The sequence below is a fragment of the Etheostoma spectabile genome, chromosome 8 (assembly GCF_008692095.1).
Source record: "Etheostoma spectabile isolate EspeVRDwgs_2016 chromosome 8, UIUC_Espe_1.0, whole genome shotgun sequence".
Lineage (NCBI taxonomy): Eukaryota > Metazoa > Chordata > Actinopteri > Perciformes > Percidae > Etheostoma > Etheostoma spectabile.
Genome location: NC_045740.1, coordinates 24,530,522 through 24,543,073, shown reverse-complemented (window position 1 = coordinate 24,543,073; position 12,552 = coordinate 24,530,522). Strand labels below are relative to the sequence as shown.

At 40.3% G+C, this 12,552-nt stretch overlaps 1 protein-coding gene and 1 long non-coding RNA gene across 3 annotated transcripts in view; one reads left to right on the top strand and one right to left on the bottom strand.

Moving 5' to 3' along the window:
* Window positions 1-12,552, top strand: part of edc4 (enhancer of mRNA decapping 4) — a 38,742-nt gene that overhangs the window by 5,173 nt on the left and 21,017 nt on the right. Inside the window, exons 8-21 of one of the 2 annotated variants that reach the window (XM_032524137.1) lie at window positions 1,808-1,920; window positions 2,133-2,216; window positions 2,369-2,464; window positions 3,359-3,458; window positions 4,879-5,059; window positions 5,305-5,371; window positions 5,924-6,015; window positions 7,069-7,247; window positions 8,088-8,167; window positions 8,706-8,850; window positions 8,945-9,237; window positions 9,477-9,707; window positions 11,399-11,500; window positions 11,752-11,895. In XM_032524137.1, coding sequence (XP_032380028.1) covers window positions 1,808-1,920; window positions 2,133-2,216; window positions 2,369-2,464; window positions 3,359-3,458; window positions 4,879-5,059; window positions 5,305-5,371; window positions 5,924-6,015; window positions 7,069-7,247; window positions 8,088-8,167; window positions 8,706-8,850; window positions 8,945-9,237; window positions 9,477-9,707; window positions 11,399-11,500; window positions 11,752-11,895 — 1,907 coding nt within the window. Of the gene's footprint in view, window positions 1-1,807; window positions 1,921-2,132; window positions 2,217-2,368; window positions 2,465-3,358; window positions 3,459-4,878; window positions 5,060-5,304; window positions 5,372-5,923; window positions 6,016-7,068; window positions 7,248-8,087; window positions 8,168-8,705; window positions 8,851-8,944; window positions 9,238-9,473; window positions 9,708-11,398; window positions 11,501-11,751; window positions 11,896-12,552 lie in introns of both variants that reach the window. The other variant, XM_032524136.1, reaches the window with a different exon arrangement.
* Window positions 4,186-10,570, bottom strand: LOC116694450 (uncharacterized). Its single transcript, XR_004333157.1, has 3 exons — window positions 10,558-10,570; window positions 10,521-10,525; window positions 4,186-4,485 (listed from the first exon to the last, which is right to left on the bottom strand). It is a non-coding gene; the product is annotated as an uncharacterized LOC116694450 (long non-coding RNA).

The following is a 12,552-nucleotide window of genomic DNA, read 5'->3' as shown; positions in this document are numbered from 1 at the left end:
TTTCCATCATTTACACTTTCAAAATAACAAACAAAAAAATGACGTCTGCAAAAGTTTGGACACCCTGCAGAGTTAATACCTTCCCAAAATGCATCAGGCTTGTCTCTATGTTTCTTTGCAAACTTCAAATGCTGATTTTTGTGGTGAGGACGTAGAAGAGGTTTTCTTCTGATGATTCTTCCATGAAGACCATATTTGTACAAGTATCTCTTTATAGTGGAATGGTGTACCACAACTCCAGTGTCTGTCAGGTCTTTCTGGATGGATCGTGCAGTCAAACGAGGGTTTTGACTTGCTTTTCTCACAATCCTGCGAGCTGTTCTGTCTGATATTTCTCTTGGTCTTCCAGATCTTGATTTAACTTCCACTGTTCCTGATGAATGCCATTTCTTAATTATATTCCGAACAGAGGATATTGGCATCTGAAAACGCTTTGCTATCTTCTTATAGCCTTCTCCTGCTTTGTGAGCGTCAACTATTTTCAGTTTTCTAGACTACTGCTTAGAAGAAGCCACGGTGCTGATTGTTGGGGTGAGGTCAGATGAGTCTGGGCATTCAAAACCTTAAGACTGACATCACCTGGTCTTTGCAGACGATGATTGAGAACAATCCATGACACTGTCATGTCTCAGCTTTCCAAAGGGGGCGGTGAATGCTATAAACTCTGCAAGGTGCCCAAACTTTTGCAGATGCCATTTTCTTGTTTTCTGTTATTTTGAAAGTGTAAATGAAGGGAATAAAATCAAACTTTTTGTGACATATTATATGAATGTCTAATCTCTCATTAGATGCCTTTTGGAGATTTTTCCATCTTTTCTTGGCTTCTTTATGTACATTATACACGTTTTTACCTGGGGTGCCCAAACTTTTGAGCCCCACTGTACATTCCTTGCTAGGGCTGGATATCGTTAAAAAATATTTGATACCAATACTGGGGCCTCAATATTGGTTTGTCAACAATTTTTCAATACCAATTTTATAAAACAAAAATAAATGACAACATTAGGGCACAAATCAGCTCCTACTCTGTGAGCCCCATCTCTGTGCTTAATAGAGCTTTTCCTGCTTACCTTCGCAACATGTGACTTTAAAAAGCCAATCACAATCTTGGTAGAAGCATGCTGCATGCGGGCTCACTGACGCTGATTAGGTTACTCCCTAGGTATTGAAATTTGTTATCGAATGGCGAGGCATTTTTTTTATGTGCAATGCTTTAGGGCAGTCATGTCCAGAGTACGGCCCGGGGGCCAATCGTGGCCCGCGGCAAGATATACGGCCTGCTGCCTTGGTTTGTAAAATACAAGAGCAAGAGTTATATGATGTAAGCGGAAACATGTGTGTATGTGTGATGCAACAAACTTTGCATCACACATACAGTAAGTCATGTTTGAAAAGGACATGGGTTTAAGATATTTATCAACTTAAAGTTTAATGTAGTCCATACAGTATGTTTGGTTATCTAAATACGGATGTAAAAGTAAGTGGCGTGGTTTGTTAGACTGCCATTTTAAATAAAAATGTAATTGTGACAATAAAAAATAAATACAGTTTATAGATCAGTGCATTTTATGTAACTTTTCTTGTTTAAAAAAATGCCAGAAGGGACCTTTGGCCCCTGGGCACCTTCACATTATGAAATGTGCCATGCTTTAAAATAAATAAATAAATAAATAAATAAAAATAAAAGGTTTGGGAACCCCTGCTTTAGAGGCATTTTGGTCTATTCCTAAAAAGTATTGAATTCAGTACCCAGTACCCAGTCCTTGCAGTACTTATTGGGTATGTTGCTTCATGTCTGCCCTTCCAGCGAGTCAGTGAAGGGGCTCTGTCTCCAGATGGAACCGTGTTAGCCACAGCCAGCCATGATGGATACATCAAGTTCTGGCAGATATACATAGAAGGGGTACAGGACAAGCCAAGGTAAGCAAGGAGATTATTAGTTTTTTTTAAATAAATGACCATTGATGTACCATCTCATTTACTTTTACACTTTACCATGAAATGTAACTGTAATTTCTATTAACCAAAAAATAGCTGAATTTTCCGAAAGGAATAAAACAAAGTCCATGATCCGTGGTTGTGGTTTCATTCTATCTTTTCATTGTTACTTTTCTGTACTTTCTGCTGTCCAGATGTCTTCATGAGTTGCGGCCTCACGGAGGACGTCCCCTCTCTTGCCTTCTTTTCTGTGACAACCACAAAAGACAGGACCCCGAGTTAGTATACACTGGTGCACACATAGCTTTCTGTGAAAATTGTGAACCATATATTCATCTGAGGCTTTTGTTGTTTGAATTTTAGTTTGTTTACATCCTTGTCCTCCTTCTCTCTTTGTCACCGCTGGTCCCTTCCACTTGGCTCTTTGTAGGGTTCCTTTCTGGCGGTTCCTGATAACTGGAGCGGATCAGAATCAGGAATTAAAAATGTGGTGCACTGTTTCCTGGACCTGTTTACAGACCATCAGGTTATTTCTTTTCTCCATCATATAAGTTTCAATACTTTTTATTCACTGTGTAAAAGGCATGACTATATACCAGGGTCTAGATTTTTCACTGCCTGCCACTGCGTGGGTCAAGTATTCTTTGTCTGCCACTAAGAAATTTTATGACACTTTTGAAATATATGCACTTAATTAATGAATAACACTTTGATATTTTAGAAATCACGTTATGTAAAGAAAGTCATTCAATGTATTCAATGCATGGTGTATTCCGGTGTTCAAATTACACTGTGGCACAGTTCTGTTAGAATGCTAGGTCCAAACGGTTGTTTAATTATGGAGAATGATAAAACGATGTTGATCACACTAATTGAGTGCCAAATAGCTAGGCAGTTAGCAAATAAAGAGGCCTACAAGAAGACTGTCGCTTAAGTACTATGCCTGTGTTAGAAAAAGAGCAGGCAGGGTGCCTGGAGGTCTTAAGTTGGAAAACCAGTTGTCTAGGCTATAAGCTATTTATTATCATTAGCAAGCTCCTTGTAAAATAAATAGTGAACTTTTTATCATATCTTTTTTTATTTGTGAATAATTAATGAAACATTGTAAAAACAAAAACAAAGTAATACAGCTGCAAGGTGGTAATTCTAAATACTTTTATATGCTTGTTGTTTAGACTTGTTGAATTTAAAAAAAAAAAAAAATTACTCTATCTCTTCTTATGTCTGTTTTTTTGCTGCTGCAACACATGAATTTCCCCTCTGGGAATCAATAAAGGCATGTTTCATCTTATTAAATGCTTTCCTGGATGTCTCCCATCAAATAGATGCTTCAGACCTGTCCAAATTTAGTTCTCAGGTCAAAAGATTTGTTGATTTTTCCTGCTATCGCAACTAGCTCATCTTGTTCTTTGATTTTTAGGTTTTCTCCAGATCTGTTCAACTCATCAGTTCTGCCAAGTCTAAAGGCCAGTCTGGACCTGTCTGCTCAGTATCTCATCCTCACCGACGTACAGAGGAAGGTCAGCGCAATGTTTTCAGCTGTGTGGATTGGATTGGTTTTGTTTCTCCTGATTTCCAAGATTTGGGAGAAATCTTTTCAAAGGCCAAAAGTTTTGTTCATTGCCACGATACAACTTTATTGTCAACCAGAGCTGAAATTCTTTTTGCATCCCTGGGTAGCTCATATAAAAAAAGGACATCGTAGCCATAAGGACACATATGAAACATTACCACAAACAACATAAACACCTAAGGAAGCAAAGCATACATGTATAACAACAGAAAATTACATAAAGATACACACAGACAAGGTCTTGGAGACTTGTAACCCTGAATAAATATTGCACTGGATTAATTGTTTATGGTTTAGCAATAGGATAGATTGTATGAGAGTTTTTAAGTCTGTTGCGATTAAAAGCATAAACTTTAAAGCATCTGTTTGAAGGCGGAAGCTGATATTCTCTTTGTAAAACATGTGAGGACTTATTTGATATACCTGGCCAGTCTCAGCATACTAGTATTGTGAGCTTCCTGAAAGGAGTGTGCAAAAGGTAGCCCTATAATCTTTGAACAAATTTTAATTTGATCAAATAGCTTTGTTTGTTGCTTTATTTTTAACGGATAGGCTACTCAGCCAAGCAGTGCTCCAATAGAGCATGATACTCTGAATTACAAAGAAATTATTTGGCTACTAGCTCCAAAGGATCTCAATCAGGGAGAAAATAAACACATTGTTGTATATTTTTGCAGGTAAACTCTATATGAGAGGTCCATGAGAGATTTGTGTCTGTTGTGACACCCAGATGTTTGTAGAATGGGACTTGACTGATTACTGAATTGTGAATTCAATGGGGGCAGTTGACAATTCGGGGGGTTTTCCAAAAATGATTTCCTCTGTCTTCAGTGTTAATGAGTGTTTTTATTACACCACTCCGTTAACCAATCCACATTGCCCTGGTACAGTGTAGGGTCATCAAATTTGGTAGACAGGTTCACTAGAGTGGAGTCATTGGAGTATTTTAACAGAAACTGGTTTGGCAAACTAGTCTGAGCTAGGGGAGCTAAGGCAGCCCTGGGGTACTCCAACATTAGTTGTATTTGGAGAAGAAAGTGTGTCATTTACTTTGACTAGCTGAACCTTGTTTGTGTGAAATAAAAAAAACAAAGAGTAAGATGAGGATTGTTCTCTCTGTGATTTTCAATACATTTATGTGATATTCAATGTCGGTTTAGTTTTTTCTTTTGTCTTTATAGTTTATACATTCATGTGACATCCCTGTTTCATACATATCTTGCATATATTGCAATTAGCTAGGCAGCAGGCGCTGTTAGCGGTGCTAGTCACCGCCATTACGGCTCAGTCACCTCCATTTTTGCTTCCCACATTACCACTTAATCCTGCTTCTAGCTTCATACTCTACTGATGTCATTCTTTGCCAGGTTCTATATGTGATGGAGCTGCGGCAGGATCTGGAGAAAGGAAAGGCCAGTTTCACGGCAGTATCTGAGTTCCTGTTGACCCACCCTGTGCTCAGCTTCGGGGTCCGGGATGTCTCCCACAGCCGATTGCGACACACGGAGGTCCTCCCTGCAGAGGAGGAGAGTGAGAGTATGACAACAGGTGTGCTTGTGCACTCACACACACACACATGCATCCCAAAAAGCAAATCACTCTTCAAACACTGCACAACACTTTTAATAATTCCTGTCTGTATTTTCTATCAATATATGGCATGTTTTTAGACATTCCAATGTTCTTAACACTTTAAAAAAAATTGTTGACATTTCGTGAACCCTGGTGAATTAAAAGGGGCATTAAATATGTATTAACACAGCATTATTTTGTATGTTTGTGTTTTCTTCCAGAGGGCACTCAAGGACCAACAGAGTCCAAGTCTGGCATCCAAATTAAACTCTACTGTGTTCACACTAAGTAAGTTTCTTCCCACTGTTTGATGTCAGTGATAAGATCATGTTGGCTTGAGTTAAGCTATATTGTCCTCAAGGGGCAATATAAAGTCACTGGTTAAAGTCAGTAATAGACAAAATAACTAAATGCTTAGTTTTCATTTGTGACTGTGTTCATACAGTAATTTTCTCTGGCAGAAAAGCGCTGGCAGGGTACTAGGGAGCGCTTAATCCCAGCGCTTCTCTGACAGTGCTGATTAATGTTAGCTAGGTATTTATCTTCATGCTACCTTAACACGGGGTTGACTACCCAGCTCACAACACGTACTCTTTTCTAAAAAGTTCAGAGATTCTTAGGGTGCTGCATACCCTCTCATCACACTGGGAATATTAAAAAAAAAAAAAAGGTTATGTGGACACAGGTCCTAAGTGAATCACAATGTTTCAAATTTCATGTTTGGATAATTGTGGGGATGCTTGTGCATGTTTGTGGAGTCCGGCACGGGAATGGGTGTTTTTAATGAAGTCTTAATTGGAGTGGTCTTAAATTTGTGTTTTTGTGTCTGTGTTTTTTCAGGAGTCTGCAGGATGTCCAGATCTGGTTTCAGCCCAACTTGGGTTCCAGCTCAACTGTCTTCCTGCCCCATTCTGATTCCCAGGATGGTTTTGGTAAGTCGGTCTCAAGAATTCAAAACAATGCAGACACAGAACAACAAATTCCAATCCATGGAGATGATACATCTTTATGTTTACACATGTGCCTGTCAAACGTTGAATCACATTGTGTTAAATCAAAATTATGTAAAATAGAGGTCAGTGTTGATAAGCAAGAAGCCTCAGTGGTAGGGAAGGTAAAAAGTTTTTAAAAGTTGGTTGCATGGAAAAAAGTGTTAACTTTGCACTAGCAAGTTGCTTTTTAAGCTCTTTTTTTCTGTACAACGGCTAGCGACGTACCCATGCCACCATTTCAACAAGAACTCGCGGGTTAAAATTGTCCGCCCTACACAGTAGTATGCCAGGCAGACACAGCTGAGAACCTCACAGGTGGATGTGGCGGAGAGACACGACGCATCACATCATACTCTGAAAGCTATGCCCACCAGTAGGGGAATACCAGCAAAAGGCCATTCTGGAAAAGTCGCTGCATGTTTCCACCATAATGCACACGTCATTGTGGCGGTGGGACTTGGTAAAAGAGCTGAATCTGATTGTTTTTGTCCATATGGGACCAAAAAATCAAATTCTGCGATTCACTACAGGCTTGTGCTGTAGTGGGATTTTCACTTAAATGGCCCATTTTTGTGACATCCTGTTGTATTCCTTAACCCCCCAATGTAACACAAGTTGACTTTATATTTCACAATTCTGACTGCTCTTGAAAGCAGTTTAATTTCATGGAGGAAGAAAAGAGACAAACTGACTCATCTAACATGTTAAAAGTATAACTCAGTTATTTACTGAAGGCATATGTTTCCACTATTAGAGCATTATTTACTTGCTCTCTCTCAGATCTTCCATCCTTTGCTTTGGTTTTTGCCCTTAGTTTTTGCTAAAGTTGTCAGTGCAAAATTATTAAAGAAATCCTAGATTGTGAATAGGGAAAAGATGCTGTGAAGACTTGTTGCTCTATATGTTTTGTATAGCACTTTGTGGTTGTGCTTTCTGCAAATGTCAAATCATTTCATGCCAAGGAAGCACTAAATTTATATTTTGTGTGTTCAGCAGGGTTTTCAGACCACCTCACGGACCAGAGCTCTGACAAGGATTCAGGAAGTGGCTCCCAGACCGACCTTAGGAAGATCCCATCGCTTCCTGCTCCCACTGACTTCCTGTCAAACTCCGGCGCCAGCAGTGGGACCAAGCTGATGACTCCCGACGCCTTTATGACACCAAGCACTTCGGTACCAACACTCGCGAGCCATGTATAGTTCTACTGTTTTTTGACTGTGACGGTGGCCCATTTAGACCTCAGGATGAACTGATTAGATTCTATTCTAATTATGAAAACAGTGCAGACAAATGTCTAATAGTAGTCTAATATTGATGTCATGATGTATTATCCAAAAGGTCAATTTCACTGTGGCATCATAATGTGAAAAAATGATTTTGTGGCCATTATTTAACACCATATCTCAGGAACAAAAGGGGAGACAGTTGGTCGGATACTGAATTGGTGACACTAATCTTAAAACTGTAATAATTGTATGGATCCTCTGTGTTGCCGGGTTGAAGATGTGCTTAAAGCATCCAAGTTCAGCCAAGAAATGGATGTACGTCTGTCCAGCCAACTACTTCACAACAACAGTCATCTGTCTCTTTCTTTTATTTATTTCTCACTGATCCAAGTTGTTTACAGGCTATTCAGTTATGTTAGCTACTTTAACTTAACATTAGTAGTTAGTAGTCTTCATCCATGTGTGAAGTGAGAGGCTGAGAGATGACAGGAAAGATGAGATTTGTAATATTAAGAGACAGACAATTCTCAACTGTATTTTTGAAGATTATTTCTATCCCAGTTATCTGCATGTTGCTTTTGTCTTGTTCAGTTTCAAGGAATTTCCTTCAAAATGTTAACTGACTAACATCAAAAAGTATGGCAAGGAAAACAAAAAAAAGAAAAGAAATACAAACACAAAGTAAAAAAAGCAAGAATTGTTTTAACCAACAAGTACTGATTTTCAGAAAAAACTTAGTTATTATGTTTACTGCTTGTAAATCACTGTTGTTTGGTCACCTTTCAGGTACCGGCATCTCCTGGCAGCAGCGCCAGCAGTTTGACCGTTGTGACAGCTATCAGCAGCAACTCTGACTCAACTAACAGGTGAGCTTTTCTATGCAGTAGAAGGGATAAGATTGTGACAAAGAGATCAGTAGTGGCCAACATCTGTATTATATAATGTGGAATGTGAAAACATTAATTTCATCTATAGCTTGCCGACCAGGTAAGTTACAGGAACATAGTTATTTGAACAAACTACTTCGAAACAGTTCTACTAACTACTCTCCCCCAAAACCGGTTTTGCCATTTGCATTCGCACTGGCTTAAGAACTGGTAGGAGGGGTAACGGAGGGACGCAAGCACGGCATGTTCTAGAAACTGCAAAAATCCCTCCGGTCGGAAAGCGGCTTATGAAATGATCACATTCAGTTGTGATCTCAGTTTCAGATTCAGATCTCAGTTGGAAAGTTGATTGCAATGATTTTTAGAGAATATCAGCATTGGTCTTCCTATTGTTAATTTTACATACAGCCTCTGTTCATCACCAATAGAACAAATAATAACCTACTAATCTTCTGTTCTTTAAGTCACATGTGTATGTTTAGCTAAGTGTACAGTATGTCTGTGTTATTGTGTACAGAGCTATTGACGATGTCAGCCAAAGTCCTAACCGAGCAGAGAACAGCAGCAGTAGCAGCAGCAGCAGCAGTCTGGCCCTCTCCAACTCCACCAGCAGCCCAAGAGCTGCTTCTGTTGTGCTGATGCCTGGACTGGAGAACCTACAGGTATGACCCAACACACTCTCCGACTTCTACCAGCCTCTTAGTACTCTGAATCAAATGGTCTTTTTTTCATTACACTCTTCACATCCACCTCCAGGCTTTAGCGTCCCCTATTGGTCCTCTGACACTCGAGAGCCCGCAGGTCCTGGACTCTCCCCTCCTGCCACCTCTGGCCTCTCCAACTAGGGCCCGCTCCCCTGACGTGATCTCCTCCGCCTCCACCGCCATGTCCCAGGACATGCCAGAGATTGCATCCCAGACCCTGCAGCTTCCGCGTGGACTAGTGTCCAACTTGGAGCCCCTACCTCTGTCTGCTCTCCAGACAGACAGCATGGCCTCTGCTGCATCTGCCCTGCACCTACTCACTTCATCACGCACTGCCAACAACAGGTACATTGATGACAAGCAACAACAGCTGTATCAAAACTTAAAACAAAAATAAATGCTGACTTGATGTTCACAGTGAATACATAACTCTAAAGCTTTCGGCAAGGTCTTTTTATCCATCCTTGAACTATCATGTGTTAAAAAATGTTTACCAGTAATTTAAAGCATATAGAAATTCTTTTACTTGAACGTGCAAATATGGGCCTTTAGAATTGACAAAACTATTGTATTTTCTGTCTCAGCTTGTTGGCCCTCGAACTCGGAGGTGCTGATGGGCCAGTGGGCGGCCCAGTAGAGTCAGAGCCCAGACTCAGCAACACACCGTCACTACTTGAGAATGCCTTATCACAGGAGAACCCTGGGGTTGGGGGAGGGTCCTCAGATGGTAGTGTCAGCCACACACCTTGGCCGGCTGCGCCTGACATCACTCGAGAAACCAGGAACAGTCTCAGGGACAATGGTCTTGGAGACTGGTAAGAATTTGCATGCACAAATACATTTAACAGTTATGTCCACTACTTTACTTTTTAGAAATGACTTTTATAAAAGTAACAATCTCAGGCATTTCATGGCTTTTTCTAGGATTGTAAAAAATATAGTATAGTGTATATAGAGATATAATATATAATATATATATATATATATATATATATATATATATATATATATATATATATATATATATATATATATATACCATACACCGGCCACTTTATTAGGTACACCTATCCAACTGCTGTTAACACTTAATTTCTAAGCAGCCAATCACATGGCGGCAACTCAGTGCATTTAGGCATGTAGACATGGCTAAGAGAATCTCCTGCAGTTCAAACCGAGCATCAGTATGGGGAAGAAAGGTGATTTGAGTGACTTTGAACGTGGCAGATTGTTGGTGCCGAAGGGCTGGTCTGAGTATTTCAGACGCTAATCTACTGGGATTTTCACGCACACCATCTCTAGGGTTTACAGAGAATGGTCCGAAAAAGAAAAAACATCCAGTGAGCGGCAGTTCGTGTGGCGGAAATGCCTTGTTGATGCCAGAGGTCAGAGGAGAATGGCCAGACTGGTTCGAGCTGATAGAGGGCAACAGTGACTCAAATAACCACCCGTTACAACCAAGGTGGGCAGAAGAGCATCTCTGAACGCACAGTACGTCGAACTTTGAGGCAGATGGGCTACAGCAGCAGAAGACCACATCGGGTGCCACTCCTTTCAGTAAAGACAGGAAACTGAGACTACAATTTGCACAAGCTCATCGAAATTGGACAATAGAAGATTGGAAAAACGTTGCCTGGTCTGATGAGTCTCGATTTCTGCTGCGACAGTCGGATGGTATGGTCAGAATTTGGCGTCTACAACATGAAAGCATGGATCCATCTGCCTTGTATCAACGGTTCAGGCTGGTGGTGGTGGTGTCATGGTGTGGGGAATATTTTCTTGGCACTCTCTGGGCCCCTTGGTACCAATTGAGCATCGTTGCAACGCCACAGCCTACCTGAGTATTGTTGCTGACCATGTCCATCCCTTTATGACCATATGTACCCAACTTCTGATGGCTACTTTCAGCAGGATAATGCGCCAGTCATAAAGCTGGAATCAACAGACTGGTTTCTGAACATGACAATGAGTTGGCTGTACTCAAAGGCCTCCACAGTCACCAGATCTCAATCCAATAGAGCATCTTTGGGATGTGGTGGAACGGGAGATTCGCATCATGGATGTGCAGCCGACAAATCTGCGGCAACTGTGTGATGCCATCATGTCAATATGGACCAAACTCCTGAGGAATGCTTCCAGCACCTTGTTGAATCTATGCCACGAAGAATTGAGGCAGTTCTGAAGGCAAAAGGGGGTCCAACCCGTTACTAGCATGGGGTACCTAATAAAGTGGCCGGTGAGTGTATATTGTTTTTACAAATAATGGAAAATTATTACGGGTGAACCAGTTTTGTTCACTGTTTACAAAAACCTTAACATACAAAACCATATCACGTACCTGGACGTAGACACACATTAACACAAATGCAGAAGGCTTGCAAGTGTAAAGCAAAGTTATGGCTTTGACAAAATAACGGTCAGTTTATCTTTCAAATCTGTGTGGAAATTGTAAAGGCATTGTGAAAACATTAAAAGAGGTTTGTGTCACATGTTTACTGTGTTGTAGTTCAAGAGAGGAGTCGAAGGACAGGCACTTGAGCTCGCCTTACCATCGACGCTCCTATCACCTCACGCAGAATGACAGTCAGGACGCTGGCGCAGAGCAGAGGTAACACAAATGAACACTCCATCACTTTTTTATGCAAATAGTACACGTCCAGTGTCATCCCAGATGGAAGATATCACAAAACAAGGCACAACACAAGTCAGTACTTTATTTAAGAAATTACAATAACGTTTTGATTTTATTGTCATTTTTAAGGTGGTTACAGACCATGTGGCATACAGTATACTCTGGTACATAGATTACAGAAGTTGTCTTACTTTGTGTGTATCTGTGTGTTTTTGTGTTTGACCCAGTGACCCTGATGATGAAGTGGCCAGCCTGGCATCATCCTCAGGAAATTGTGGCTCTCGTTCTTCTCACAGACTGCCAGTTAAGGACTGGAAGACCTCACCACGAGGCTCGCCAAAAGTAAAGAGGAAGACCAAGAAAGATGATAGGTATGATGGTGTTTTAATAGTCAAGGAATCAAAGAACGAATAAGTGGGGATGTAATGAAAGTTGTTTTGCAGTGCAACATGGGACATGTAGTTTGAAATAGTGTTCAGGTACAAACAAATTTAGAAATAAATAGGATAGGGTATTTTTTATTTTTTTGGAGATACCAGTGCTTAAGCGATACTTTTAAAACAGTGCTGGTGCCTAGACCTAAACCAGTGTATCAACGTGTACTTCGATGCTCCCATAGCAATCCCTACCAACCAGCCCCAAAATTCCCCAGTTGAATAGTAAATGCCGTCAACATTCATTGTAAATCTTTGCAATCATCCCTGGAAAAAAACAAGCTTATTGCAAGATCCACATTTCTTTCAACACTTGCAATTTTTGTAGTTCAAAGTTAATTGTTTACTGAAGCAAAGGGATTTTGACAACAGCATCAAACAGAGAGAGGAAGTTAAGGGACACACACAAAATATGTACAAAGGAGAATAAATTCTGAGACAAAACCAAATAGTTTTTGTTTTCATCACATTGATTCAGTCTTTTCTGTAGATCTAATTACTCCCACTCTTTTATGTAGAAATAAGAATATGTCTACAAATGTGAACACTTTTTCTGCCTGATCTGTTATTAAAGTGTGTGTGTGTGTGTGTGGG